Consider the following 27,325-nt stretch of genomic DNA (forward strand, 5'->3'; position numbering starts at 1 on the left):
ATCTTATGGCAACACCTGGCAGGTGCTTTCCACTCCTGCCCACATCGGCCAATGGGACAAAGCCTGAAATAAGTATTTCTAGTTTCTGAGGTCAGCTGAAGGCCAAAGAGCAGCTGTCGAGTTGCAGGCTCAAACAATCCAGAGGGGCATGGTGCTACTTTTTAAAGCTTCTATTACCTAAAATCTCATTAGCCTTTGAAACCTGTGCTTGTCTTCACACGTTTAGGGGACAATATTCAGAATTAGAAATGACAGAACTGCGGGCTAGATGCCAGCCAAGAGTGCCAGTTATGCTCACATCTGGGGTCTCCTGGAGAGGGGAAGTAGCCTCCCACCATGGTGATTGTTCTGGCCATCACAGAAGGAAAAACAGGGATGGGCAGGTGGGTCCCTCGCACATGGGCTTCCTCTTCTGAGGCTATCACCTCCTCAAATTAATATCATCTCAGATTAAGAAGACCTATCAAGGATAAGGCACCATTCAACATCAGTCTCTTAAAGATGGTTCTCATACAAGATTTATTCCCCAGCACCCCTCCCTCCCTCATCCCCATCCCAATTCACAGTGGAGGACTAAGGAGATTCAGAGCAGGATCCGCAGGTACAAGAAACACCTTCCAAAGATTTTGCTCTCCTTCCTTCCCTCCCTCTTGCCAATTCCCAAGGCCCGAAGCTAAACACGCTCATGCAAACACACAAAGTCCCACTCCTTTCCCACACCTCCTGCTTTTTTCCACATCAGAGCTCACTTGTAAGACATCTGGGCTCTGGGAAGAGAGAAGGTCTCCAAAGTCTGTTTGAGAACACTAAAGTGGGGAGAGGCCATTACCCTAACCTTCCACAAAGGGAAGTGACTATGAATCAGACACCTAGCTCTTCTCCCTTCTCACCGTTGACTATTTTCACTCCCTGACCTCTAGCCTGTCCATCAACCAAGAGCAAACATGTTAGCACACTCCCACCTGCAGCACATGAAAATAGGCTCTGTCCAACATCCCGCACCCAGGTATAGGGGTGTTGGGGGAGTGGTCCCTGAGGATCAGCAAAGGGTTAATGCAGAGGGAAAGAGGACAGAAGAGTTCAGCTTGAGCTCTGATTGGGGAGGCACAGGTTGAGAACTAATGACCTTTTTTAATTTTTGTCTCACGTGATTTTATTAGGGGCAGTGGAACAGATACCCCTTACAGGGGTCTCTGCTGATTATAGACACATTCTTGCTAACTGGGTTCATCCTTAAAAGAAGCCCTACCAAACTGGGAAGGAAGTTGAAAACAAAATTATTAAAGGAGCTGAACAAGGAGTAAGAATAGCTGGTGCAAGAAGAGCTGGTGGCTCCTGGGATGAATGCCACTGAGCCATTTGTAAAGTGCTACTCTGGCATCGCCCATGTGGGATTATTGCTTCTCCAAAGGAGGAGCAGGGGAAGGAACAGGAACATGGAAACGGGTATGGTATGGTATTGATTGCTTTGCTCACTGCTCAGGCTGATGGGCAAATGGAGCCAGGGGTTAGCAGCACCAAAAATAACCAGGCAGCTCCAAAAGATTCATTGAGACCATGAGATATAGAGGCACCCACCCTCCCAGCCAGCTGACCCCATGGCCCAAAGCAATGTAGAAGAGGCCCACCCCCACCTCATGTTCACATTCTTAAATTTCACAAGCAATATTTTGGAGCACTGCAGGTTAGGCCTCAAGAAATGAGGATGGGCTGGGGCAGAGGGAACAGGCCTGCTCTGCAGAACCAAAGGACAAGCTTGCTTAGAAAAAGGCAAATCAAAGCATGGCTTAGCAAAAGAGGAAGATGACAGTGTAACTCTCCCAGCTGCCTGACTTGGAGCTCTCGGGAGATGATAAAGGGAGGAAGGAAGGAACGGATCTATCACTGGGGGCTTCTGAGCACCCATACTTAGAAGCACACAGCAGCATCCCCTCAAAAGGGAACCAATACCCCTGACTACTTTGTTCCCCAAAAATACCACCATCCTGACGGAGAGAAGTGTCCCTCAGGGGAGCACACTCTCACTTCAGTGACTTGAGCTCAGAAATCAGTGTCCAGCTGGTAGCAGAGGAGTGAGTATCCTCTCATCAGGCCTCTGAGCATCTGCCAGGCCACTGAGCATACATATATAATTCAGGGGCTGGGACCTGGGTTCTTCCCTTGCCCCTTCACCTTAAGTGGAATGGGGAGAAAAAAAAACCTAAACCACAACGACCCCCAAGGGGAGTCTCTGCCTCAGTGGCTCCTGGAACTGGCAGGGTCCAGCTGATTCAGCTCCGACTGGTCCAGAAGTTCAAAGTCATCCCCCTCAGCATCAGTGTCCAGGTCTGAACTGGGGGCCCGGAGGACACCTCTTGTGGCTCTCCGGGGAGGTAGGCCAGCAGGGCCTGGCTGGGAGGCCCCTGACAGGGCCAGCTGGATCATGCCCTGGGAGACCAGGCTAGCAAGGTTGCTGGTGAGGTTGGATCCTGCAGGCAGGGCGCCAAGCAAAAGCTCCGGCAGTGCAGCCTCGTCCCGGCTGGCCGGGGGGCCCTGAGGCTCCTCGGCCCCTGGTGGGGAACGGTACATCAAGCTGGGCATCCCGATGCTGGTATCGTCCTCATCATCCAGGCCAGCAGGATCCACATTAATGGAAGGAAAGTCTGGAAGGTCTCTGGCAAAGGATTCCTCTGGATCACTGTGACCATCTAGGTCTGGGAGAACAGAGGAGTGTCTGAGACATGGCACCTGCCTGGCCTTCCTGTGCCCCAGCCCCACCAAGTCATCTCCAAGTAACCAGATGTTTCCACCCTGGATTTCTGGCACTGGTCAGCTTTCCCCCTCCACTTATAGACTGCTGTGACCTCTACTGGCCAGAGAGCTCCCCCTTTCTTCCTCTGCTATGTCCCCCATAAGCCTAGAATCTGAGGCTACTAAGGGACTGAGGATTTCTAGGACAGCAGCAGTGCCATCTGGCTGGAGCCATACCCCTAAAGCTGCTCTGCCGCCTGATCCACAGCTCAGAAAACAGGAAAAGCGGGGGCAGTATCCCCGCTGCACGGGAAGCTGAGAGGCAACAGTCAGGGCCAGTATCAACTTGGGTCCAAGGTTCCTCTACCTTCAGAGCCTTCTGTTAGAGGTGTCTGGCCCCGTGAAAGATTGAATGTGCCGTTGTCTGTACAGGAGACCTCAGCATCCGAGTGCTCAGAGTCTGTGATGGCCAATTCCCTGGCAACAGTAGAATCATCCAGCTTAGGAAAAGAAAAGACCAACACGCCTGAAGAGATGGTGCCATTAGAAACAAGTGCAGTTCCCCAGTTACAGCTTCACCAGTGAGCTGGCCCTAAAGGCTACCCTAAGGCCAACAGTGTAGCCAGGCATGCATGGGGACTTGAGTCAAAATCTTGACCCCCTTTTAGGCTGCTCCCCTAGAGAAAACACCCTTTTTCATCAGTCTTGAGCACAGGAAGGAAAGCAGTCTTGGGTGTCAACCAGCCACTTACTCTTAAGCAAATAATTGATCCAGAGAATACTTTTCACAGGTGGCCAGGAGGATACACACATTGCCTGACCTAAGGCGAGCTGGGCTGTTTAAAAAATGATCACACCAGTTGCAGAAGTTCTGCCATGATGGCAGGGGTTAAAAGGTGGCATGGAAGAGGGTGTGCTGGTCACCAGGTTCAAACTGAGACTCTACATACAAAGTCCCAATATAAAACTAGCTTCTCTCCTCACTGCTCTTTGGGCAGTGAGGTCCTTGGAAAAGGGCAAGAAGCTGGTCCCTGGAGAGCCCACAGGGAGCTTGAAAACCTGGTTACTGTCTAAACATGAGTGCCAGATGGTTAAAAAGGAGCTAAAAAAAACTGGCCAGTGATGCAGCTCCCACACCCAAGATACCTGAGGACAGAAGGCAGCAAGCTCCTCTTCACTGTCACTGTGGTTGTCCCCAGCACATTCTGGGTGTAGACCTCTGCGGCGCACTATGTGGAAAGAGCAAAAACGCCTTGACACCTTCCCTTGAGGGGAAACCCCTGCCCCCTTTGGATTTCAAAGGCATAAAATCAGAACACGAGAATGAACCCCCTAAGCCTACATAACAATGCCTGAGGGAGGAGCTGCTGAGCCTAAGTGGCAAGGTAAGCTGATAACACAGGAGAAAGATCTCTCTTCCAACATCCCTCCCTTCCTGTTCTGGTCAGATGATCAACTACCAGGCTTGTCAACAACTCTCAGGATCAGCTAGGGACAGACCAGATGTCAGCGTGTAAAGCGGACACTGTCACAGAGAGGGCAAAGGGAGATGCCCCACCTGGGCTGAATCAGCCTTTTGAGGACTGGTACTATTCAACTGGCTGCGTCAGGGGGAGCTGGGCCTTGGTGCCCACGTGCAGGGCTCTTAGAAGGCCAGGGCTTAATGAAAACCCAACCTGACCATACCACAGAAGAGAGGGAAAAGTTCGCACGACTGTCACTCGTGTGTTGGAGGATCCTGAGCTAGTACACTTCTGGCTTCTGAAGCCAGTTTTAAATCACTTTGGGAAGGCAGCTTTCACTACTGAATGGAGGCCGAGCTTAGGAGTTTGAAAGACCTGCTCTGCTATTTACTAACTGTGAGCTTCAGTTTCCTCAACCAGAAAAAGATAATACCACCCTCTTCTCAAGGTTGTTATAAACGTTAAATAAAACAACGTATGCAGAGCAGCCAGCACATGGGACGTGCTTCATAAAAAGAAGCTAACACTGGGAATATCTTCACTGTCTGTCTTTTAGTTGACTTGGGAGAACTTTTCTCGTATTTGTTTAAAATGGGAGCGTCTAGAATTCCAAACGGGAAAAACTAGTAAGCCTGCATAGATTTCCCTGGAATAGAATGTCACTTTTACCACCAACCCCCTACACACCAACCACATCCCACTTCTCCATGTTCAAGGACCTATTATGTCAGACCTACGGGCTTCTCCTTCTCCTCCCCAAATTGCCCAAGTGGAAGGAAGCTTCCCCTTGACACTTACATTGTCTCTCTCTCTGCCTGGACATCATGTAGCCACGGACACTGAAGTCCAGCCGCTGCAGAGCTGGCTTCAGCCGTACATACACTCGATCCCACAGTCGGTGGTACACAGCAAGGGGCCACATCATGACGGTGACAACTGAGAGGAGTGGGAAAGAGTGGCAGAATGGAGAAAGGGCTGCATGAAACAGTCCTGACTGTCCCTCTGCTACCGTGTCCTTAGGGCTTGAACACAATAAATTCTAATTCTGCTGGTCATCTTCAGGGATGTGAAGGTTCCGGAGGGCAGAGACTTCTGCAGTCACCTACAGGGCTGCGCATAGCAGAGTGCGCTGCTGACACATCGAGGGCAGTGCCGTCACTTGCATATGGGTGTTGCTGAGCCATAAATAAGGCCAAATGGTAACAATGCCTCAGCAAATACACAACAGATCATGTGAGCTTCTGATATATAATGGGCAGGGCCATCACTACTCAGTTCTTCCAGTCTCAAGCAGACAGAGTTCATGCCAATATGAAGCAACTAAATGTACAGAACTGTGCTCCAGGGGGAAAAAAAGTGCTCCAGGGTAAACAGAACCTAGTAGAGGATCCCCTAAGTGTTATGTTCTACTGTTATACAATACACTGACTCTAAAAATTCCCTCCTGAAATAGGGACAGACAGTCCTTTATAGCTGGTAATACAATATATGTTAGTGGACCCTCATCAGTTTTTAAAGCTGACTTGGTAAGAAAAGGACTTTATATGTGGGGAGCCTGATACAGGTAAGAAGAAAGATATTTTCATGACACTAAACAGAACATGAAAATATATAAAGGTCAGTTCCTGGAGAACCAAAATATAAAAGTCCTCTCCCTAAACCCATAGTTAGCTATGGCTGGAAAAGCTATGAGTAGGGTAAGCTTGTGGGGGAGGTATATACCATACTTACGAATTAAGTAGGAGAGCAGGAGCCCAGGGATGTAGCGGCCCAAGACAGCCAAGAAGGTCAGTATCCCACAGCTCAGCAAGCAGAACTGGGAGTGTCAGGAAACAGTATTAAGCTTCTGCTATATGGCAGGGGACTGGGTTGGGCATGGGGGGCGGGTAAGATGGAGATGTGATAGAAATGATTCTTTATGACCTCTGAGTAAAGCATGGACATGTCAGAATGACATGTACCTAGCTACTGTTGCATCCAGTGGTGATTCTGTTTGGGAGGAAAGGGAGGATGTCCACTTCTATTCAAACTCTTCTCACATGGCTAACCCCACAGGGCTGCACCTTTCATGCTGGCAAACTGGTTTGAATAGGACTCAGCCAAAAGTTCTCTCTGAAAACAAGTGTTGGTGGTGGGCTTTTTAAGTCAAAGTAAAATAAAATAAAAAGTCAACCACCTACCACATGTTTAATGACACAGAATGCACACAAGCAAGCTTTCTTTCCCATCTTGGGGCAGGAAGATGGCCTAATCTAAGTGGCAAGCACCCAAAGCAGGAATCATCAAGCTCTTGCCTTAGTCTTAGTCAGAAGCCCCTTCCTACAACTTCCCTTGTCTATACAAACACCATGGTCTTTTCTTTCTTGAAGGAGGGTAGGTAGTAAAAGGGCTGTTTCAGTTTAGCATGAACTGAACTGAGAGCCAGAAATGAGAGTGAAAAAGGGAAGAGTCTTACCTTGCCTGGGTTTTGCTTTTTGAAAAGCAAAAGGTTCCTTATGAAAATGGTCCCACTAACCCAGACTTCAGCTACGTGGTAGCAGAGCTCGGGCACGCTGAGCAACCGAGGGTGCACAAAGCCCCAGCTATGGGAGAGAGAAGGGGGAGCTGTGAAAGGAGGGTGTTGAAGGTTCCCCCCGCATCTCACTGTGAAGGCAGCCAATCCTTCCGGGTTTAAACAGGGGCTGGGAAGTGTCTAGTCCTAGTTGCTCTGGAGGTGAAGCATGACTTTCTTCTTGGCTCACCAGGTTGAAACTGGAATTTAAGGACTAGGAGGGCAAACTTGTTCTGACAACTCCACCCTATGAGCAAGCAGCCCAATCCACGTGTGTAAACCTGCCACCAGCTCCAAGGCCCTTTGTGCTTAAAAACATCTTTCCTGGGCTCAGACCATTGCAATTCACTGTGATTGCAATCCAGGGAAAAAAGTAAAGCACAGTCTTATACCACTGCTGCAGAGGGGAGAGGCAAAGGATGTGCCCCTCAGAGAGAAAACAAAGCAAAACCAAAATAAACCACGGCAAAGAAAATTCTTTGGGTCAAATATATGAGATGAATGAATTGAGAAATGAAAGCAGGAGCTGTAAGCCACAAGGGGAATCTTTGGCTTGCTGATGCCAGGAACCAATGTGTTTTCTGACCAGGAACTTTAAACAGCCAGACGTTACAGAAAACACTAAATGACCTGGTATAAAAGCCAGGAGACAAATGAAGTAAGTTGCCTCTAAGTTTTCACACTAGAGCTGAATAATGCAGCCAATTACTTGGTTATGTCAGGTTATGGGGCACTGTAATGCTTCTTTCTCAGAAACACCTTTTGTAAATATCAGAGGCCACTAGCCATCTTAACATATTCCTTCCTGAACTTGAGGATTTGTTAAAGTGATTATTTGCAACAGACTAGGTTCTCAGCTTATACTTTGTATCTAGAACATGGAGTTAACAGCCTATAACCAGAATATTACAACAAGAGAATCAATCAGAGCAACAAAAAGGGATTTAATTAGTGTTCCATACCTCTCATTGTCTAATGCGTCGGGTCTTGGCACTACAATATTAAAACAAACACCAGCATTAGTTCGTAAGGAAAACTTAAACATGAAAATGTTAGGCTGTTGGTCTGATAGCTCAAGTTTTAATAGGTTTGGGGAAAAGAAAACAGTAACAGACAATAAAAAGGAGACACCATGTTATACTGCCAGAGTTAGGGAGCTGCAGACAAGGGAATGATGGCTGATGCCTGCTCTTCTCTCTGGTGGGATGGGGTGGGGATCCAAATGGAGCATTAGGGCCCCTTCTAATTACTACAGTTGAGAGCCAAGGTGCACACAAAAAAAGGTCCATCCCACCCCTCAAGTGTGTCTGGGTTGCGTGTATCAATGTGTGCCAGGTTACGAAGGCATTATATGACTACTTCAACTCTAGAAATCTGCCTATTCTCTTTAAAAAGAGACCCGTTAACTACAATCAATGATGTAAAGTCTTTTGACATTCACTAGCCATAAGACAGGTGGGTGAACTACCTGATTCCTTGAAGTCTCTGCAAAATAGGATGGGAATGTATTTAAAAGCTGTACACTCTGGTTTGAATATTCTGCCAAACCTTCAAAATTACCATGTCCGACCTACATCAATTTTCCTCCCTCTCACTCCCCACCCAAACCAGCTGCCCTGCCTGACGTTGCCTACATCTAACGGTAATGCCGCTGCTGCTCTCCTAGCTTTGAAATCCCGAAGCTGCTGTTATCCCTTACTCTCCTAACCTCTATTTATCAGTTTGACAGGTCTTCCTTCTTCACAGCTCTCCAAGCCATCCATCGTTTGTTTCCACTGACACCTCTCTGACTACTTCTCACACAGATACAGCCAGAGTCTCCCTTCTTCGCCCTTTTCTCTTTCCATGTGGTCGGGTAAAATGCTTTCAAATTAATCTTTAATATCATCTCAGCATATAGCTCTAATAAAAGAATCATCAGGGACCACCCATTATCTATAGGATAAAGTCTAAACTTCTAAGCCTAACTTAAAGGCCCTTATAAAATCTAATCCCAACATACTTTATTTCCTAGCACTCCCTGTAATGACCTCTCCACTCCCGTGAAAATGATCAGTTCCCTGCCCTCAGGAGATGCTTTGCAGCTTCTGGTTCCTCAGACTAATCAAGCCTCTGACCCCCCACAGAAACACACTTATCTCTCTACCTGTCCAAATCTTTTGTTTCATTCAAGGCTTGAGCTAGGGCCAAAATACATGACAAACATACTGATCACATGCTGCACTGTGACATCTCTGGTGCTGTTCTGTAACTTTTCTTATGTTTACGTATGTATCATCTTGGATAAAAGGAACCATATCTTAGAGGACTTTATCTAAGTCATAATACCTAACTTAGCGCTTTGCAAATAAACAATTTAAAAGAAATTCCTCAGAGGCAAATTGATACTGTCTTGGTAATGATGTAGTACCCAGTGAGGAGAATTATTTTTTAACAACTTGAGGACTATTTATTCCTCAGGCCAATTATGAGGGCAAGAATATCTCACGTGGCGGATAAAGATTTCCTAAGCTTAATAAACAATGAGAAGGACGGAACTCAGCTCTAAGGAACTACAGATGGGGCACTAGCCCTTCAAACGTCTTCTAAAGCAAATAATTCAGACTTCAAAAGATATTCCCAGCTCCACATACTCTCCCAAAACCCCCTAAAACTAAAGGTAAAAATGACAGAAAAGCCATTTCCGGTTCAGATTGTTCTAAATGCTACCAGACTTACCTTTTATTTCAGGCCAGATTTTGCTCTTCCATTGATCTATACACACAATGATCATTGAGCTGAATGCAAGTAAAAACACAAGACGAAGGGATGTCAGGGCAAAGAACCTAAAGAGAAGGAAGAACAGAAGATCATTATCCAATTAAGCTAATTTCAGAAAAGACCATATGTGCACCACTGGTCCTGTGGTAAACAGACTTAAGTGTCAGTTATACACCTTGAGAAAAATCACTTAAACTTTCTGGACTTCAGCTATTTTACCTATGGTGCAGAGATAATAATTTGCTTCTGTAAAGGCAGAGGACTAAACCAAATAACCTCTTAAAGCCCATTTCAACTTTCAAGCCTGTGATTCTATTAATTTCAAGGAGAAATTCATTTTTTTTGTTTTTGCCACACCGCACGGCTTGTGGGATCTTAGTTCCCCGACCAGGGATTGAACCTGGGCCCTCATCAGGGAAAAACGCAGAATCCTAACCACTGGACTGCCAGGGAATTCCCAAAATTCATTCTTGTACTGACCAAGCTGTTTTGATGAAAGCAAACATCTTTCTACCAAATTAGACCCTGGTTCAGGGCAACAAACTGACAGACATGCACTAAAGAGGACCTAATTCAATTAGATATCCTTTTACAGAAGAAGAAACTAAGGCTCAAAAAAGTAAAATGAGTTGGTCAAGGTCACACAGAAAGTGAGCACTGAAGCTACATCTAAAAGCCAGTTCTCCAGAATTAACACCAACCCTTCTCAAACTCTTCCCAAAAAATTGAAAAAGAGAGAACACTTCTTGATTTATTTAATGAGGGCAACATTACTGTGATACCAAAGCCAGACAAAAACACTACAAGAAAACTAAGGTATATTGATACCTGTGAATATAGATGCAAAAATCCTCAATAAAATGTTATCAAAATGAATTCAACAGCATATTAAAAGGACTACACACCATGACCAATTCCTGGGATTTACTCCAGGAATGCAAGGGTGGTTCAACATACAAAAACTCAACAGTTGTAATGTATCACATTAAGAGAATAAAGGAAGAGCTAGTTCTTACTAGAAGGCATCAACCATAAAGAGATATTTACAAAAAATCTGGGAAATCTGAACACTGACAGTACATCTGAAGATATTAAGGAATTATTGTAATTTTGGGGCTATGATGTTATGGAAGTTATGCTTTTAAAGAGTCCCTATCTTTTAGAAATACATACTAAAATATTTATGAATGAAATGATATCTGGGATTTGTGTCAAAACAATAGTTTGGCAAGGGAAAGGGTGTGAAAGAAGAGGAAACAAGATTGACTATGAGTTGATAATTGCTGAAGCTGGATGATGAGTACTTGAGATTATTTATGCTATTCTCTCTACCTCTATATATTTAAAATCTTTCACAATAAAAAAATTTTTTCAAAAAAAGCTAGTTTTTATGAGTCTTTCTATGATCCAACTCTAAAGCCTCTAGGGCAACGCCCTGTAGAGTCTCTGTAGTCCAGTGACGTTACCAGACTGTGAGGAAATAAGTATAGAAATTGAAAGTAAGAATTTAGAAATTTTTATAGCAATTTGACCAAGTAATTTTTAATCTAAGGGTATATTTGGGCTTGTATTTTGTATGCATTTTAAACTTATCTAGTAACTCATTTATATTGTATTTTACAAAAGTATTGCTCAGAAATAGACTGGGGAAAATGACAACACTAGTCCTTCACTGCAGATGGTTTGAGAAACACTGTTCTAAGATCTTGAGGGAAGCCAAATGCATCACAAGAGGCGGTTCAGCAGGGCAGTGAGGCATGGCTTTTAGACTGACTTGAGTTTATTTCTCTGAACAGCCACTCTGAGTTGATGACCTTGAATAAATTAGCTTGACCTCTTTAAGCCTCAGTTTCCTCATCTATATGTGATGTTAACAATAACAAATCAGGAGACTTTCCTGGTGGTCCAGTGGTAAAGAATCTGCCTTCCAATGCAGGGGACGCAGGTTCGATCCCTGGTCGGGGAACTAATATCCCCCTTGCCGCGGGAGGAACTAAGATCCCCCTTGCCGCGGGGGCAACTAAGCCTGCGTGCCACAACTGCTAACCTTGCACGCCTCAACTAGAGAGAGAAAAACCCACATGCCACAACTAGTGAGAAACCCACACGCTGCAATGAAAGACCCCGCATGCCTCAATGAAGATCCCGCATGCCGCAACTAAGACCCAATGCAGACAAATAAATAAATAAATATTTTTTAAAAAATAACAAATCGTGAAAGATTATTTGTAGGTATTAGAAACAACATACTTAATCACTTATAAAAATAGCATAGTTGGGCTTCCCTGGTGGCACAGTGGTTAAGAATCTGCCTGCCAATGCAGGGGACACAGGTTCGAGCCCTGGCCTGGGAAGATCCCACATGCTGCGGAGGAACTAAGCGTGCGCCACCACTACTGAGCCCACGTGCCACAACTACTGAAGCCTGCGCGCCTAGAAGCCACGACACCGAGAAGCCCGCGCACCACAACGAAGAGTAGCCCCCGCTCACCGCAACTAAAGAGAGCCCAGGCACAGCAACAAAGACCCAACACAGCCATAAATAAATAAATAAATAAACAAATTTATTTATTTATTTAAAAAAAAGGAACAGAGAACTAGAAAAGCAGCAAGAAAACAACTAACAAAATTTAAAAAAAAAAAAGAAAAAAATATCATAGTTGATCTTGCTAAAAGGACAAGAAAATACAAGGCACCTAATATATGCCTAATGTATGTCCTATTCAGTTTTACAATGTAGAAGTGTTGTTAGTTATCATCACAGCAACTGATCAAACAAGAGTAAGGATGACCAAGAGTTGGTTATAAATGACTTCTTCTCTCAACACATGACCTAATGACATATTCACAGAACACCATACTAAGAGTATAATCCTTACATTAAAAAAAAAAAGCTTTATCTGTATCTGTGAATACGTATATGCAAGCAGGAATTGTCAGAGGAACTTTAATTTTGGTCTGTAGACGTTTCTGCACTGTTTTCAATAAACATGAATCTATGTCACATAATTTTTTAAACTATACAAAGAATGAGGGATGGAAGAAACCAAGAACTTAGAAATCCAGTCATCAATGACAACCCTATTCCAATATTTCCACTCCATCACTTAAAGGATATTGTAATTATATGAGATTACAGAATGAAAGCAGTTTAATAGATTTAAGCCTCTAGAGCTGCCCCAGGCCATTAATCTTCTCTCCAACGCCAGTTCATCATCCCAACAAACAAGGAAATTTAACAAGGCCAAGGAGAAGGGCTCGAGAGCATCTTGCTCCCCAGTGCTGCTGCTTCCATGTCCCAGCAGCAGGATGTGGCACGACTGTTTTCTCTGTAGTACTTGAAAGGGCTCTCTGCGGAGGCAAACCAGACTGTCTGCAACCTCTACTTCCCAAATCATGATTACTAACACAAATATAAATTGGGGTAGGGAAAGGATACTAAGCTCTCCTAAGAAAGGTCAGTTTTCCAAAGATGATGGCAATAAAAATACTGTTTCTCCAAGAGCTGGACTATCTTAGTAACCAGTTAGAGCCCCCACCTATGCTTCAACTCAGTTCAAACATTCATTAATTGCCTATTATATGCTGAGGCCTTGTGGTAAATAGGCCAATTACAGAAAAGAGTAAAACATGGACCATACTCTCAAGTGTATTTATGTCAGTACGTGTTTGTAATATAGCATGACAAGTTAACAATAACAAAGAGGACATCTAAGCTGGGATTTGAAAGATTAATGGTAAGACAACAGGGCAAAAGGGTGCAGGGAAAGAGAGGACATTCAGATAGGAAGAAGAGCCAGCTGGAATGATGTATTTAGGGAACTACAAGTAGTATGATAGAACTGAAACTTAAAGAACAGAGGGAGGGGATGAGTATGGGGAGAGAGGCAGAAGTCAGATCGTGAAGGGCCTTTCATGACAAAGGGTACTGGATTTTATCCTGCAGATAAAGGTGAATCAGCAAAGAGTTTTACAAAGGGTGTATTTTCTGGATCATGAAGGCTGAAACTGTGAGCATCTTCTTGAACCAGATTAATCCTGGTCCATAATTCAATTTTAGAGCCAGATATAAGATAACCTTTCCTTGAACAAGCCAATGCAGAAACTTAAGAGGAAGAAGAGTTTTTCTGTGTGGTGTAAAATAACAATTCTTGGAAAAATAGCTTCTTCCATATAGATAAAATCTTAATTAATGGAAAGACCACCTCAAACCACTAGAGTTACCTCTCCAAGGTAACTAGACAATTAATATCAAATATTATTAATTCCCTTAGGGGGTCTATCAAATATAAAAGAATATGGATAAGTGTGTGCTCCTTTCCTTCAGCCCTCAATACTAAATTCTTAAACAAAAAGGAAATATCAATCTCAGATTCATGTGTTTGGGATATACTGAAGTCACATTACACTTTTATTTTATGGAGGTAACTTGGAAGCCTACCTGTAAAAAAAACTCTGCAACTATGTACAAGGACAAGACAACATTGAAGATAAAGAACTTGTGAGATTGGTATAGGTAAGGAATGAGGAAAAATAAGGGAGGATTCCTCTGGATTAGTTTAGTCCTGCAATGTCTATTCATACAGGCCAAAAAATTCACATGCAGATATAACAGTGTACAAGTTTGATAAGACAACATGCAAAACATTTTTCAGCAACTATAATCAGCATGAGAACTTTCCAATTTAGCAAAAATAACTACAAATGCAGTCAACTCTGGATATTCACATGTGAATTATTTAATTTGGTTACTGCCCATAGCCCATTACTCCTTCTACCCATTGTAGGCTCACAATAGATTTTTCCTTAATGATATTTATTTTTTTCATATTTCTAAAGGCAAGCATGTTTACAGGAGAAATTTTAGAAAATATAATTACTAATTAAGGAAGAAAATAAAAATAAAATTAGTACACTATCACCAGTATGAAACAGTCTTGCCAAAAAAAATTTTTTTTTGAAACTAAATCTGATCAAGACTCTAGATTTAGCTACCAATTTACAGGAAATACACAGAGGAGCACAGGGGAACGTGTTATGCCACAGGGATGCAATCAGCAAAATTCAATCTGTAGGACACTTTACAGGACAAACTGGTTTCTTCAACAAATAAATTGCAAAGAGGAAAAAAGACTGAAAGGGAACCAACAGAGTAAAAGAGGTGTTAAAAACAGAACAATCGGTCACAATATGTGAACTTCATTTGGATGCAAACCCCAAAGAACTGTTTAAAAAACAAAGTGACATTTATGAGAAAATTTGAACACTGACTGGAACCATTAATTTTTTACATGTGATAATGGTAGTGATTTTTTAAAAAATCTTTATTTTTCAGGGTCACATACTGAAATACTTAAGAGATTAAATGACATGACGTCTAGGATTTCCCTCAAAACAAGAAAGGAGGAGGCGGAAAAGAACTCGGGTATAGAAGACACAAAATTGGCCATGAATTGAAAAATTTTAAAGCTGGGTACAATTGTAATACATACTATTATTCCGTCTGCTTATATATATGTTTTTAATTTTCCATAGTAAAAAGTTTAAAAAATAACCTATTATCTACACACATACCCTAAAATGGCAACAGAGGTTCTTCATTTAAAAAAATATTCAAATATAAAAACTCCATGGAAGTATATAGAATATCTGGTTTAAAAACCTCCTCCTTCATTTAAAAATACATAGGCATGTTTTCCTTCATCACCAGAAAAAGCATCCACAACTTGAAAATGATTACATCATACACAGATACAATTAGGTGGGTTTTTTTTTGTTTTTTGTTTTGGCTGCACTGGGTCTTCCTTGCTGCATGCAGGCTTTCTCTAGTTGCAGTGAGCAGGGGCTACTCTTTGTTGCGGTACGTGGGCTTCTCATTGCAGTGGCTTCTCTTGTGGTGGAGCACAGGCTATAGGCGCACAGGCTTCAGTAGTTGTGGCACGCGGGCTCAGTAGTTGTGGCTCGTGGGCTCTAGAGCGCAGGCTCAGTAGTTGTGGCACACGGGCTTAGTTGCTCCGCGGCATGTTGGATCTTCCCAGACCAGGGCTCAAACCTCTGTCTCCTGCATTGGCAGGAGGATTCTTAACCACTGCGCCACCGGGGAAGCCCCTACAATTAGTTTTTTAAACCTTTCCCTAATTGAACTGAGATGTTTCCAATTTTTGATGTAATAAAGTAAAGCTGAACTACGTATCACTGAGCATAAATCTTTGACCTTATTTATGATTAACCACTTTAAATGGAAGTACTAGGTCAAAAAGCATTAACTTTTTTTTTTGTAACAGTATTACTGAGATACAGTTTGCATACCATAAAATATATCCTTTTAAACTAATTCAATGTTTTTTAGTATATTCAGAGTTGTGTGACTATCACCATTACCTAATTTAGAACATTTTCATCACCCCAAAAAGAAACCCATGCCCATTAGCAATCACTCCCCATTTCTCCCAGCCCCTGAAAAGGTAATAACTTTTTAAGTATCTTAATACATGTTGCTAAATTACTTTCCAGAAAGGCTGTTGAATTTATGTTCCTATCAACCATAAACCAGTTTTTCCATATTGTGCCCAGAATTAAATACTATCATTTTTAAAAACCTAATAGGCAGAAATTAGTAACTCACTGCCACTTATATTAGAATTTTTTATTACTAATACATAAAAATTTATATATCCATTGATTTATTATTATTTGGGTTTTTTTGTCTTTTTATAAACTGTCCATCCCCTTTATTATGGGCTAAAATCCAATTAATTATCAGTCTAAATAGAATACTCCTTGGAAAAACAATCTGGTGTCCAGAAAAATCATGAGAAATTTCAAAAATAAACAATTTTTTTGAGGTCAAATATACCATGGATCCTCATCATTAGTACAGGTAAATTAAAGTTTGCTATAATCATAAACAAGAGAAAGATCCCAAGTCTATTTTCAATCAAAGAAGATAATATTTCTGGGTTCCTTTGTTATTATGGAGTAAGCTTCTCTCAGTGGCACTTTAGAACAAAGCATCCCATCCTATAGGGACAGAAAGCCCATTATTGTACAGCACTTGTGGCTGTCTGGTTAATGAGCCAGTCACTGGTAAATTAGAACGAAAAAAAATTAACCCAACCAATATCATGTAGTGATAGTTGTTGCTTGCACAAAACCAGAAATGAAACCAGCTAGCTGCAAATGACCTACCTTATGTTAATGGACAGAAAGCACCCAACCTATAAAAAAATAAATAAAATAAAATTCAAAAAAAAAAAAAAAAAAGAAAGCACCCAACCTTATAATCAGAACAGATAAAAACTGATGGCAAAAGAGAGGAAAAAAAAAAAAAAAGTAAGCCAAGGCATCTCTGGGAGTCTTCCCTGCTATCAAAAGCAACAAGAACCCTCCAAAAACTATCATCAGAAACATTTGCTCAATAGATTTCATCTGAAATTTGACGTGTAGATTTTTTTTTTCACAGAACAAATGTTTCCACTTAAATAGGCCCTCCCTTCCATCTCCTATCTCTCACTATTACTTTTTACTCAAATTCTAACCTTTTTAAAAAATATATTTACTTATTTATTTATTTGGCTGCGTCCGGTCTTAGTTGCGGCACACAGGATCTTTAGTTGCTGCATGCGGGATCTTTTAGTTGCAGCATGTAGGCTCTTAGTTGCGGCATGCGGGATGTAGTTCGCTGACCAGGGATCAAACCCTGGCCCCCTGCATTGGGAGCACTGAGTCTTAACCACTGGACCACCAGGGAAGTCCCTCAAATTCTAACCTTTTAGATCAGCATTGCGGTATACCTTTAATCACTTCTCCGGTCATTTTTTTTTTATTTGGAGGGATGGGGGGGATTGGTTAACTCAGACTAGTGACTGTAAAAGCAGATTCCAACAGAGATCTTCACAAAAAACCAGCTTGTGGATTGCTCTAAATCAATATTCCTAATTTAAAGACCATCTAGAATCACAGAATGCTAAAAACTGAAAAGGAGCTCAGCAGTCATCTAGCCCTCCTTGAACCATATGTACTTCACAGGAGGCGGTGCGAGGGCTTAGAGTTCACACACGTTTCCAGGGCTCCTTTGTCCTCCCCTCATCTTATGAGTCAAACTAAAAAGTTACTGAAACTCTTCTTTTCTGATCCTGTCACGATAGACTCTTGCTGACTCATATTCTTCCCCCAAATCATTCATTTACAGGTGGTGCTGAGGCTAATGAAAATATAGGCTACTGATAAGGAAGGCCTGACATTTCTGTTATTACACTAGGGAAAATAACATATAAGTGACCAGAAGCAATATAGGCTGGAAGATTTCTAATGTGATCACTATAATTTTTCTGGAACCTGAAAATAAGAGTGAAAGCCTTGAAATACTATAGGAGCAAGGCATCCACATCTATCCCTATCTTTTATGTTGTTTTTTTATTAATATGTAAGAGGGCACACTCACAGGTACGGAAAAACCTCAAATGAGAAGACAGAACACTGAAAGTTAAGAGCTACCTACCTGAATTCTGATGATTTGTTTGTATTCCTATCCAGTCTTTTAATACCTCAAAATGTATAAAACACCTCAGTTAATGACGTATCATTATTCAAAACAAATAATGAAAGAAAAGTAAAATGTTTCAGATTTGATTTTTCTCTGACCTGAGCTAACGGATCCACCTGTGTTTCCTAAATTGCTTTTTTAAATAAAGTGAGAACAAAGCAGTTACTCTTTGACATTCCTAAGCAAAACGTCAACACCCATATTCAATTTGATGCTACTGGAATGTGAAGTCTAACTTTTATTTTGAACCTCACACTACCTTCCAAGGAAGTTCATTTCCTAAAACAAACAATCCTGTGAACTCCAATGCTAAAACTACCCTAGCCTCTGGGGTCAGTCATTTTGTACCCTTCACAGGTATGAGTCCTCTTCAAAAATGGCATACCCAATTGCTCTTTCATTCTCAAGAGTCACACCCTCATTTTGCTACACCTCTCCCTCAGCTACTTAGAGCCTGATGGGAATGTAACAGGAGTAACTGCATTCTGGATACACAACAGGCAAGCTACCAGGAAATGCCAGAGATAAAGACCAATCACACTGATGCTTTAAGAGACTCAGAGTAGGAAAAGGGGATCTGAGTGAGATTCTAAACACAGCATATTAGTAAACTTAAGTAAATACTATTGGGAGCCAGTAAATTAAAGACAACTAACATTTAAAGATGTGTCTCTGTCAGAGCGGCTCCTTATGTGCAGACCTCAACCCCACATTCTACTTTGAAAACTCTCTCAGGCAAGGGGGATGTGGAAAGCCCTCTCCTCAAAAATAACAACATACATGCTACTGATCTATTTGCATTAATAAACCCTTGGTTTATCAGGATTCATTTAAATCCTGATAAAGTTTTTATATATCAGTCACACTCTGATACAAACTGGTTTATGATCAACTTTTTTCCTAGGAGTACAAACCCAATGTAGGAAATGAAGTTCTGAGTAAATGGTCTGGGGTTAGAGGTTGGGACGGGGAGGTGAGAGGAAAAGAAGAAAAGGGCATTTTGGAAAATGCTCCAGAATGAGGTGCTACAGTTAAGGTTTTTGACAGACAGCCAAGGAGAGAAGTAGGTACGTGGGGATCAAGGAAGAAGCACTATCAAAAATAAATGAGGGACTTCCCTTGTGGCGCAGTGGTTAAGAATCCGCTTGCCAATGCAGGGGACATGGGTTTGAGCCCTGGTCCGGGAAGATCCCACATGCTGCGGAGCAACTAAGCCCGTGTGCCACAACTACTGAGCCTGCACTCTAGAGCCCGCGAGCCACAACTACTGAGCCCGAGTGCCACAAGTACTGAAGCCTGCGCGCCTAGAGCCCGTGCTCTGCAACAAGAGAAGCTACCACAATGAGAAGCCTGCACACCACAACAAAGAGTAGCCCCTGCTTGCCGCAACTAGACAAAGCCCGCGCGGGCAGCAATGAAGACCCAACGCAGCCAAAAATAAATAAATAAATAAATATTTTAATAAATAAATAAATAAATGAAGAGGGGCAGGGGACACGGGTTCGAGCCCTGGTCCGGGAAGATCCCACATGCCACGGAGCAACTAAGCCCGTGCGCCACAACTACTGAGCCTGCACTCTAGAGCCCACGAGCCACAACTACTGAAGCCTGTGCGCCTACAGCCCATGCTCTGCAACAAGAGAAGCCACCGCAATGAGAAGCCCGCACACCGCAATGAAGAGTAGCCCCCGCTCGCCGCAACTAGAGAAGGCCTGCGCGCAGCAACAAAGACCCAACGCAGCCATAAATAAATAAATAAACAAATTTATTTTTTAAAATAACAAAATAAATAAATAAATGGGGCTTCCCTGGTGACGCAGTGGTTAAGAATCTGCCTGCCAATGCAGGGGACACGGGTTCGAGCCCTGGTCCGGGAAGATCCCACATGCCGCGGAGCAACTAAGCCTGTGCGCCACAACTACTGAGCCTGTGCTCTAGACGTCGCAAGCCACAACTACTGAGCCCGCGTGCCAAGAGCCCGTGCTCCACAACAAGAGAAGCCACCGCAATGAGAAGCCCGCACACCACAACGAAGAGTAGCCCCCACTCGCCACAACTAGAAAACGCCCACGCCCAGCAACGAAGACCCAAAGCAGCCAAAAATAAATTAATTAAATAAATTTTTTTAAAAAAAGAACCCTCTTTAAAAAAGTCATGAGGGACACAAAATAATTTAAAAATAAATAAATGAATGAATGAATGAATGAAGAATGCTGTAGAAGTTTCTCATCAAGTTTGCTCAAGACTCTAGAAGCAACAACTGCTGTGACACCTCTAACCTGAGTCTCCTTCAAACTGTGAGAGGATTAACGTAATAAGCACCAGTGTGTCTTCCTGTCAATGAACTTGGAATTATTCGTTTTGCTCCAGCTCACTGAAAGTCTTCTTTCATACAAAGGATAATAAATGTTTTGGTTTTAAAACCAAGAATTTCAAGAGGAAATCTGTTTTTAGCAAAAACAATTTTGTTTTGGAAACACACACTTTGTTCTGTTTCAGACTTATTCAGAACAGCTTTATTTCAACTCAGCTGTAGACGCCACCCTACACTTCAGTTCCCTTGGAATTTGATCAATAATACTTCCCTAGTTATTAATAAATCCAAACTCTGCTTGGCAGATCTTATGAAGACCTAAGTCCACTTTAGGTGATGACAACTCAGAGAAGCAGCAGTTCCATTTTCACAGAGCATGACACAGACAGATTCTTAAAGCATACTTGTAGCCCCACTTTTCCAGCTCAGGAAAACACACACTATTAGACACCCTCAATTTCCCTGGCTATAAACCGTGGCTAAGGATGCCTCTCTAATTCCCTGGAACAGGGAGGACTTGCCGTCATACGTGACTTTGAAACGGGTGAAATCTCACAATCACTATTTCATAACTGTTCTTTAAAAGCTTACAATTTTCTTTCAAGTTGCAGCTATGGAGGCTCTCGGACGCTGAGACTTCGCAAACTTCCCGAGTGGGCGAAAGGATATCTATCTAACATGATAATTCAGATCGTTCAAGTTTGTTTTATCACACCTATGTATACCTTTTGAAGATCTCACGCCGCACACATCTACCCCAATAATAATTACTAAAATCTCTGGAGACAGTCTTCAAACCACTGTTGAGCAGACAAGAGAAGGGAGGTGATGGCTTTAACGGGACACAGCTTCCCCTGGCTAAAATGAGGCGCCCTCGCTCACTGCGAGCGGCTCAAGATGTTACTAGAAGCTCCTGCCAGATGTGCGGGGCGAGGGTGCGGGAGCAGGTAAAGCACGGGAAACAACTGGAAGGCCCTGGGGAGAACTGCGGTGCCAAAGCCGCAGGCGGGAAGGAGTGGAAGGAGGTGAGGCAAAATTAGGCAGGTACAGGAAGGAGCCAGTGCAGCGAAGAAAATAAGGGGGGCGAGAGATAGAGCCTTAGAGAAACCTGACGAATTCGCGCCTCGGAGGGTTTCCGAGGATCCAGTTCTCTCACCAGAAAGCCGCGTTCAGCCCCAGGCACCACAGGGCGCTCCTGGCTGGCCGCTCCCACACCAGGGCTGCCTGCACACGGCTCAGCAGAGGCTCGTAAGGCCCCAGCACCTCCACCAGGGCCCGCTGCGCCGCCTCAACCTGCTGGTCACGCTCCCAGGAGCCTGACATACTGCGGCGGCCCCTGAAAGTCTGCCCCGAAGCTGGGCCTGGGGCCACGGCCACCCCCTCAGCCTCCGCCATCTCCCCCCGGCAGCCCCAACATCCGGGGCCCCGGCCCGACAGTCACAATAACACCAACTGCGCAGCTGCAAGATTCGGCGGGAAGGCCCCTTCCCTCCACAGCGCGCCTGCGCATAGGTTCTAACTCCCGTCCACCCAGAGAGAAGAACGCTGCGTCAAAGTACGTCCCCCGGCGCCCCTATCAAGAGCCGCGCACGCGCAGTCTGCAAGACTGAAACCAAGTGATTAAGGAAGTGCCGTCGGCAGAACTCAGTTCTCATTGGAGCGAAGAATGTTCGTGGGCGGAGCGAGTTGTTTGGCGCCTGCGTCGTCCGGCTAGCTGGCTAGCGAGCCGCTGCTTCTTGGCTGGCGGGAGCGGCTGCAACGCAGGTGCCTGAGGAGCGATGCCGAGGGAGATCATCACCCTACAATTGGGCCAGTGCGGCAATCAGAGTGAGCGAACCTCCGGCCCCTCCACTAGCCAGGTTCCTTAGGTTCTATGGGATCTCGCTGTGGGATCCTGGACTCCATCGGCCCTTCCCAGAATCGTAGTTCTCCGAAAGGCAGGACATGCCTGACCCAGTGTACAGTTGCCCAACCCCGAGGGGCCGTCCCCTGCCCAGTCGCTGACATACAGCCCTTTCCTCTGACACGGGAGACTCCCGAAGCTTGACTTCCTATCCCTGGACCCAGGCGCTCAGTCCCCGCTCCTAGCTGGAACCTGCCCAGACCTAGATATCCTCTTTCTCTCCCTCCCGCCCCTCCCCCCAGTTGGGTTCGAGTTCTGGAAGCAGCTGTGCGCCGAGCATGGTATCAGCCCCGAGGGCATCGTGGAGGAGTTCGCCACCGAGGGCACTGACCGCAAGGACGTCTTTTTCTACCAGGTGCCCCCAGCGACTTGGCCAGGGCCGGTAGTGGCCCAGGGGGCCTGAAGGGCAGGGCAGTGGCTTGGTACTGGGAACCCGCTGGGCAGAGGAGCCAGGGCGGCTTGCTTGAAGAGGGTGGGCAGGCAGGAGCCAGAGTTGGGAGGACTGGAGGACTGGGTGGGCCCGAGCTTATTGGGCCCGATCCTGGACTCCCCTTGACAGGCAGACGATGAGCACTACATCCCCAGGGCGGTGCTGCTGGACCTGGAGCCGCGGGTGATCCATTCCATCCTCAATTCCCCCTATGCCAAGCTCTACAACCCAGAGAACATCTACCTGTCAGAGCATGGAGGAGGAGCTGGCAACAACTGGGCCAGCGGATTCTCCCAGGTCATTTGCTGTTCCTGGGCAGAACAACTCCATTCCCGTGTGGGGACAGGCCCTATGACTTCCTAGAGAGAGATGAACCAGATGGAGGATGTGTGACTGTAGAGAGAGAGAGAGACATGGCTGAGGGGAGTTCTAAGCCAACTATGTAATATTGTTAAGAGACTGTACTAGCTAGCGCTGTGTGCCAGGCCATACTAAGTGCTTTACATATATTAACTTATTTAAACCTCCCAACAACCCTATAGGTAGGTACTACAGGTCCACAGGCTCTCTGGGTTTCCAGAATAAAAGAAAAACCTCTGAAACCAAAAGACGATTTATAACTACTCATTTAGCAGCAAAACCAAATCTCAATGGAGACAAGTTATTTTATAGTTTCTTTGCAACTTGTCACTACTCATAACTTTCATTGCAGAAATATTAATGTATTTGATTAGCACCCCTCAGACCCCCACTGGCATTTTACTTGGCATGTATTGTACATTCTATATTGCCTTCCTAGATCTGAAATACTTGAATTCCAAAACATAACTGGCCCCAAGAATTTTAGATAAGGAACTGTGGACCTGTATTAGTACCTTCATTATACAGATGAGGAGACTGAGGTATAGAGAGATGAAGTAACCTGCCCAGAGTCACCCAGCCAACTAGAACTAGAGCTAATATAGGAACCCAGGCAGTCTGGATGTAGAGGGCCTGCTCGTAACCATTAGGCTGTACTACCTCTCAGTGCAAATAAAAAGCACTGTGCTCCAAAAAAGGACTTTTAGGTGCTATAAGGAGAATCGAGGGTGGCTATTCTGAGGTCACAGTCCTTGTCCCTTAGTCCTGTCCCACTCTGACACCCCCCATGTCTGTACAGGGAGAGAAGATCCACGAGGACATTTTTGACATCATAGACCGGGAGGCAGATGGCAGTGACAGTCTAGAGGTGAGTGTCTCAGGAATGCTGGTGGGAGCCAACATGGGGAAGGCTCAGCAACACCCTTTAGAAGCCACCTGTTAGGTATGAGACCCTCCAAAGTACCCTTTGCATTGGTCAGAAGCCACAGGGCCTTGCTGGAAACAAGGCAGAATCTCCTAAGCTGCATATGTGTCGGGGGGAGGGAAGTGGAGGAGAGGGCCTGGGAAGATAGGAGTCCAAGAAATGAGATGGGTCCAGTTTGAAATCTTGCCACTAGATACGTGGACACTGTTGGCCCCTTCCCCATGCAGGGCTTCGTGCTATGTCACTCCATCGCTGGGGGAACAGGCTCTGGCCTGGGCTCCTACCTGTTAGAACGGCTCAACGACAGGTAAGTCTGTGTTTTGAGGGGCTGGGAGGATTTGGTTTCCCAGGTGACTGGGAGGCCCTCCAGATAAACCTTCCTATTTGCTGGAGCAGGAAAGGGCCCTTCTATTCTCTCCTGTATTGAGGAAAGACAGGGTACAATGACCAAGAACCCAATCACACTCCCAGTGGTTGGAAATGGAGTCTAGCATCTCAGCCTTAGATTAAAATTCAAGGAGTATGGCCGGTTTGGAGCTAGAACCCTAGGTCCTAAGATGTCTCTCTACCCATCCCCGCTTTTGGGTTGCAGACTTCCAAAAGTCAAGTCTCCCTTCTCTGCTGTCCTGTGACCCCACCTCAATTTCCCCACCCTGACAGTCATTGGAAGCCCCAGGTTTACCAAGCCTCCAGTCTGTTGCCCTTGACCATCCTCTCTCAAACGCCGCTAGGTACCCCAAAAAGTTGGTGCAGACATACTCGGTGTTTCCCAACCAGGACGAGATGAGCGATGTGGTGGTCCAGCCCTACAACTCACTGCTCACGCTCAAGAGGCTGACCCAGAACGCAGACTGTGTGGTGAGTCCTGGATCCTCCCTTCTCCACTCCCAACCTTCCTAATTTATCATTTTCATGCATTTTTAAAAGTCTATTTGGAACCTTCCTGTGCCCCAGTCCTGTTCAAGTCCCTTTTGGATGGGTCTTTGTGGCGCCAAGGAAATTAAGCTTCAGAGCCCAGAATCAGGCAGAGCTCCTGTCCTTTCTGTCCCCATAAATCTGTCACCCTCTTCTGTCCCCCCAGGTGGTGCTGGACAACACAGCCCTGAACCGGATCGCCACAGACCGCCTGCACATCCAGAACCCATCCTTCTCTCAGATCAACCAGCTGGTGAGCCCTCACTCCTAGACTCCTTTGGACTGGAACCCCGCCTTGCCGGAGTGCCATCTGGGGAAGGGAGGCCTCCCAGGACAAGGCCCTAGACACGGCACCCCTGTCCCCAGGTGTCCACCATCATGTCGGCCAGCACCACCACCCTGCGCTACCCCGGCTACATGAACAACGACCTCATCGGCCTCATCGCCTCGCTCATTCCCACACCACGGCTCCACTTCCTCATGACTGGCTACACACCCCTCACCACGGACCAGTCGGTAAGAGCAGCCCTCAGGCCCAGCAGGCCCTGCCTAGCCTTTCTCTTTTCCCTGCTGCACCCGGAGCTGCCCCGTGCAGCCCCCAGAGGCCCTGCGCTCAGGGACTGGCACAGGCTGGGCGACTTCCTGGCTGACTTGCTCTCCTCTTCCCTCTGCCTGTGGCTCCCTGCAGGGCCCGGGCTGTACGGGGTCTGCTGATGCTCCTGCACAAGGGCGTGAGTTTGCTGAGCTCGGGAGGACTGAGATCCCCAATCCCACAGCAGAGGCTCAGGGTGGACCTGAATCTAAGGACACTCCCCAGAGAGGCCAAACTACCCCGAGTCTGATGGGGACGTGTGTTGCCTACTGCTCTCTGTCCGTGCGTGTCTCGACTGTGCCCTGAGTGCTGGCCTGCCCTGTGGCCACTCTCCCCTCAGGTGGCCAGCGTGAGGAAGACCACGGTCCTGGACGTCATGAGGAGGCTGCTGCAGCCCAAGAACGTGATGGTGTCCACGGGCCGGGATCGCCAGACCAACCACTGCTACATCGCCATCCTCAACATCATCCAGGGGGAGGTGGACCCCACCCAGGTAGGTGAGGCCCCTTCGTTCTACCCCCAGAGCCCACAGGGGTAGAGGAGAGGCTACCACCACCACTCCTGTGCCCACCCCAGGTCCACAAGAGCCTGCAGAGGATCCGGGAACGGAAGTTGGCCAACTTCATCCCCTGGGGCCCAGCCAGCATCCAGGTGGCCCTGTCCAGGAAGTCGCCCTACCTGCCTTCTGCCCACAGGGTCAGCGGGCTCATGATGGCCAACCACACCAGCATCTCCTCGGTGAGTCTCACAGTTGGCACGTAATTATTGTCCTGGTTGTGCCTCATCTCTCTGCACCCCTGCTGCCCCTGCTTCTGGCTTTTTTACTGTGGAGATAGCCCAGCCTTGGTTCCCTGGCTCTCTGGGCCATGTTGTTCCTTGAAGTTCTTTGTGACCCCTGCTTTCTGCACACCCCAAGCTCTTCGAGCGGACCTGTCGCCAGTACGACAAGCTGCGGAAGCGGGAGGCCTTCCTGGAGCAGTTCCGCAAGGAGGACATCTTCAAGGAGAACTTTGACGAGCTGGACACGTCCAGGGAGATTGTGCAACAGCTCATCGACGAGTATCATGCAGCCACGCGGCCAGACTACATCTCCTGGGGCACCCAGGAGCAGTGAGTCCTCAGGATGGGGACCCTCATCTGCCTTACTGGTTGGCCCAGGCCCCACCTGCCTGACCACCCCCTCAGAGCACAGATCAGGGACCTCGCACCTCTTTCTTATAAACACACACACGTGTACTCTCTGTTGGCCAGGAGACACATGTACTTCTCCTCTTTTGAGACTATTTATGTTTAATAAAGCACTGGCTATAAATCAAGTCACTGGTCTCTTTGAAGCCTTGGAGAACTGGGGGAGGGGGATGCCTATTCTTTCTCCATCATTCTGACAGCGTCTTCCTCTACTTCCTACACCTTCAACTCTAAGCAAACGGCCTCCCCTAGCTTTTCCTCCTCCCGCCCAGTATTGGAGAACATGGGTGAGGTTGACCGACCTGAGACGTTCCTTTCCAGGGCAAAAAGGTCCACAAATACTGCCTTGCTCTCTGTCTGACACTCCACGTCCCAGTTCCCTCCCACCCCTCCCTGTATGGTGACCATTCCATCAGGTTCACGTTCCCACATCAGAGTGTTCTGTTGGTCATCACAGCAGCAGGCCTGTGGCCACCACCCTCACCACCAAGCCCTGGACAAGCAATAGAGTCAGCCCAAGTGCCTTTAATCTTTCTGCAGGCAGAGCGGTGACAGAAAGCCAGTCTGGGAGAGCCCTGGTCAGGCAGCTGGAGTCTAGGACAATCAAATCAGGAGACCAAATCCAAAGCCTAGACTGTAAGCAGGGCCA

At 45.7% G+C, this 27,325-nt stretch overlaps 2 protein-coding genes across 2 annotated transcripts; one reads left to right on the forward strand and one right to left on the reverse strand.

Annotated features, from left to right (window-relative positions):
- Positions 1–56: 56 nt before the first annotated feature.
- Positions 57–21,821, reverse strand: RETREG3 (reticulophagy regulator family member 3). The gene is made up of 9 exons (XM_036837744.1): positions 21,520–21,821; positions 9,463–9,569; positions 7,707–7,737; positions 6,649–6,775; positions 5,925–6,009; positions 4,992–5,129; positions 3,877–3,959; positions 3,098–3,230; positions 57–2,693 (listed from the first exon to the last, which is right to left on the reverse strand). The coding sequence occupies exons 1-9, from the start codon at positions 21,756–21,758 to the stop codon at positions 2,236–2,238; spliced, it is 1,401 nt and encodes a 466-aa protein (XP_036693639.1). The 5' UTR covers positions 21,759–21,821; the 3' UTR covers positions 57–2,235.
- A 221-nt stretch (positions 21,822–22,042) lies between these two features.
- On the forward strand, positions 22,043–26,804 carry TUBG1 (tubulin gamma 1). Its single transcript, XM_036837424.1, has 11 exons — positions 22,043–22,190; positions 22,509–22,621; positions 22,826–22,993; positions 23,856–23,924; positions 24,209–24,288; positions 24,713–24,839; positions 25,063–25,149; positions 25,263–25,412; positions 25,829–25,981; positions 26,065–26,226; positions 26,405–26,804. The coding sequence occupies exons 1-11, from the start codon at positions 22,142–22,144 to the stop codon at positions 26,600–26,602; spliced, it is 1,356 nt and encodes a 451-aa protein (XP_036693319.1). The 5' UTR covers positions 22,043–22,141; the 3' UTR covers positions 26,603–26,804.
- Positions 26,805–27,325: the final 521 nt, after the last annotated feature.

Source organism: Balaenoptera musculus, chromosome 20, assembly GCF_009873245.2.
Source record: "Balaenoptera musculus isolate JJ_BM4_2016_0621 chromosome 20, mBalMus1.pri.v3, whole genome shotgun sequence".
Lineage (NCBI taxonomy): Eukaryota > Metazoa > Chordata > Mammalia > Artiodactyla > Balaenopteridae > Balaenoptera > Balaenoptera musculus.